The sequence below is a fragment of the Arachis ipaensis genome, chromosome B02 (assembly GCF_000816755.2).
Source record: "Arachis ipaensis cultivar K30076 chromosome B02, Araip1.1, whole genome shotgun sequence".
In the NCBI taxonomy this organism is placed as follows: domain Eukaryota; kingdom Viridiplantae; phylum Streptophyta; class Magnoliopsida; order Fabales; family Fabaceae; genus Arachis; species Arachis ipaensis.
This window is the reverse complement of record NC_029786.2, coordinates 104086148-104090113: the sequence shown is the minus strand read 5'-3', so window position 1 is coordinate 104090113 and position 3966 is coordinate 104086148. Positions and strand designations below refer to the sequence as shown.

The following is a 3966-nucleotide window of genomic DNA, read 5'->3' as shown; positions in this document are numbered from 1 at the left end:
TTGAACTCATAAGGAATAATTAGGGAAGAAAAGGAACAAAAAATATCTTTTAGCAATGCTAGGGGATCAGCAATTTTTGTGATTGGTAGCCATTAAATAGCCATCAATGTGAGATTGGTGTAAGATTTCATCCAATGACTCACCTTTTTCTGTTAGTTACATGCTGGCCAAAATTCAATAAAATTACTGGGACCGCTAGTTGTACAATATTAATCAGCCTTTAATCAGCCATTTAAATAATATTTAATTATTTTTTTAGTGTAATATGTTCCTATTTTATAGATACATATCTATAATTAGATTTTAATTTAAATTTAAATTTTAAAACCCACCCACTTCATTGGTAGTTACGGTGACTTTGCTTTACTTTCGTAACTTCACGTAACAGATATAGTTTTTTAAATTCCTTATTCTATGGGACATTCACACGCATTAGTGAATCCCAAACCAAAAAGGTATCATTATTTTCCACACATGTGTTTATGTAATTTGTTAAGAAATATCATGTTCAACATTTTTAATTATATTTTAATTTAAACATAAAAACACTCTGCTGATTTAATTGGAACAAAGTTGATCTTATTTAATTTTATTAATAAAGTTGTTGTAAATAAAGTACTTTCTACGTAAGTAGTTTGAGCAAAAAAGCAAAAAAAATCTGGAATTTAAGACAGAAGATGTAGTTGATATGGTCATAAAAATTCTGTTGTTATTTATCAATTATAACACATGATAATATGATATGTTATTCAAAATATTTTTAAAACACATCCAAAATCAGGCTAACTTTAAATATTTAAATTTAAACGTTAATAATACAATTAAGCTTTTGATTTTTTATTCGATCAAATGAATATAATATTTATTATTTAAATTATCAGTTAAATTTTTTTCGATTCTTATTAGTTTTCAAAATTATTATAATCAACAATTAATTTAAAATTGTGTTGTTATTTTTCGATTATAATACATCTGATAGTATGATATTTTATACAAAATATTTTTAAAACACATCTAAAATCAATCAACTTTAATAAAATTAAGAGGTTGCGGGTTCGAGTCTCCTTTGGTAAAAAAAAAATCAAATCAGTCAACTTTAATAATACAATATAAATGTTAATAATACAATTATGAATGGTCGAATATAATTATATACATAAACTAAAATATTTTCAATTGTAGTTTCTTTTTCAATTGTAATACATTTAAAATATTAAGTTATACAAAAAATATTTTTAAAATACATCCAAAATCATAAATCTAAAATTTAAATTTAAACATTAAAAAATAATTGTAACACATCTAAAATTATGAAGTTATACAGAAAATATTTTTGAAACACATCCAAAATCATAAATCTAAAATCTAAATTTAAACGTTAAAAAATAATTGTAACACATCTAAAATTACGAAGTTATACAGAAAATATTTTTAAAACACATCCAAAATTATAAATCTAAAATTTAAATTTAAACATTAAAAAGACAGCGTTGTAAATGAGCGCCAAAAAGGAGGAAGGCAGCGTTGAGGATGAGTACGGAAGAGGAAGGTGGCACGGATGAACGACATGGCGCAAACGTGACTTCTCTGCTTCTTTGAGTATTTTGTACGAGTTTAATTAATAATTTGATAGTTTAAGGTTTATTTTATAATTTTAAAATCAAAATTTTGAATTTTGAATAATTTGATTTTTAGATATGTATTTAAATTATAATATATTAATAATTAAATATATTAAATCTGAAACAAAAATTTAAAATTTAAAATTTAAATTTCAATTTTTTTAGATTGTATTTTAAATGTGTATTTAATTTTAAAAAAACAGTAAATCTATTCATAATTTTTAGTTGCGTTTGTTTTAATTTTTTTTAATTATTGTAATAAAAAACTGAATGTTGTATTATTTTTAAAGGATACCTAGTTGAACAGAAAATTACTGGCCTCCCAAACTTTTCCTTTTTTTATTTATATTTTTGCTCATCACTCATAATGAGTCGACTCGAACCTTACCTATTCACTCGTTTAACAACTTTAGATATAACATATGACAAAATAATTAAGTCTATTTTTAAATAATCAATATAACCTCTCATGATGAATTTAGTTATTAATAATTAAGCCAAACGACACTGCATAAAAAAATATATAATACTAAGAAGATAAAACACACAATTATTTTATTTAATTTAATATATATAACGTTTATAATGATAAAAGCTTCCAAATCCATAGTATGGAAAATAAGTACGTACCACGTGTTTCCTTCATGTTGTCAAATTGATTAAGTACATAAATTGTAGATGAAAGTATCCGCGAGTAACAAGGATATTTCCCACGACACATTTGAATGGTCAAGCATTCTTTTTGATACCACCTTTCTCGCTGCATAACAATTCGCCTAAAACGGAATCCAAAGAAAAAATGGGTTAAAACCACACATCAAAGTTAGTATATTATTGCATGATATAAAAGAGTTGATTCAATTGCAAGTATACCCTGAGTAAAGGCCAACTGAGAATTCATTGGAGGAAAGCTTCAGATCCTTGCACCCATTCCATTTAGAGGAGAAATTTTTAATGGTCCATGTGTACGTCACTTCCTCACCAATGCCATTTTTTGTTTCAACCGTTCCTTCTTCATCAATCTTCATTTCTGTGGTTCAAAGTGCATGAGGAGTGCTAGCAAGGATACGGTTTAATTTATTTTTAATGTATATTTTGTATTTCAATATGTATTCTATAACTGATTTAGTAATTAACAACATAGTTTTAAAATATTACATAAAAGTTTTAAGAATTTTTCACTTTCTTCGTCTCAATTTCACATTATTTGTGAAAATGAAGCTTGCTTACATTGCCTTATCAGCAATATTTTAAAAGAAAAGTCTAGGGACCAGCAACTTTGTTAAATTCTAGTCAGTATGTAACCAGCAAAGAAAAGTGAATCATTGGATGAAATTTCACACCAATCTCACACCATTAAAATCATCATTGATGGCTATTTGATGATTATAAATCACAAAAGTTACTGACCTCTATCATTTCTTTATTTTAAAAAAGGAAAATCAGAAAACTAGTGACGTATTTATTGCTTGCCTTTCGGTTGGCAGCACGTTATAAGGCCTTTGACAACGCTTTCTATTATTCCTCCATTTGCTGCCATTCGCTGAGCATCATGAAAACTCATGGTCATCATATGCACAATCTTGTATACACTTTTGCTTTTATGTTAAATTGATAGCTGAAAATCGTTAAATAATTTGATATGTTTGGCTAAATTATTATTTAACTATTTTTACCAATCAACTTCACGTAAAGAAAAAAGATCATCATGAAATTATGTCTTTACCGATTTCTCCATTTTAGCTGCATGAAGATCAACCTCCATATGGGTTCTCATAGACAATGCATCTAGAACATGAAGCTCCAACCAAGTCAAATCATCAAATCCAAAAGTCTTAAGTTCCTCCCATAGATTCTGAAGCTCATTACATGCATCATCATTCATATCCTCCACACTCGTGGTGTCAAGAAAATGCAAAACTCTTCCCAAAGCAGTGAACGACCATTCAATGAACTTCTTAGTTCTATTCCTCTTCTTCTGATTTTCAATAAGAATAGGGTGATATGAACACGCTTCCTCCAATAGTTGAACAAATCTTTTCTCTACTTTGCATAGATCCCTGAAATCCACTAACTCTAAAGAAGACATGATACCCTTCGCAATCAAGTGACTGTGCTCAGTACCATGCTTCTTGACTGAAGCCTCAGCAATAATAGTGCAAGTATCATCCATAAGATACCCATTTTCATGAAAGTTAAATAAAGTCAAGAATTGCCAGCGATGAAAGGAAGGAAGTTTTTCGCGGTTGTATTTTCCATACCCATAATCCTCTGCCAAAAGTGAAGTCATATGATAATTAAAATGATAAAGTTCTTACAATGTCTATATACATTATTGTTAAAC

At 27.5% G+C, this 3966-nt stretch overlaps 2 protein-coding genes across 2 annotated transcripts in view; both read right to left on the bottom strand.

The window, feature by feature from the left end:
- The window catches only part of LOC107627942, a 7332-nt gene extending 4682 nt beyond the window's left edge, over window positions 1–2650 (bottom strand). The window contains exons 1-2 of the mRNA XM_016330750.1: window positions 2496–2650; window positions 2253–2398 (exon numbers count right to left, since the gene is read on the bottom strand). Coding sequence (XP_016186236.1) covers window positions 2253–2398; window positions 2496–2650 — 301 coding nt within the window. The remainder of the gene's footprint in view (window positions 1–2252; window positions 2399–2495) is intronic.
- The window catches only part of LOC107627941 (MATH domain and coiled-coil domain-containing protein At2g05420-like), a 2689-nt gene continuing 2059 nt past the window's right edge, over window positions 3337–3966 (bottom strand). Inside the window, exon 4 of the mRNA XM_016330748.1 lies at window positions 3337–3893. Within this exon, the coding sequence (XP_016186234.1) occupies window positions 3337–3893 (557 nt within the window). The remainder of the gene's footprint in view (window positions 3894–3966) is intronic.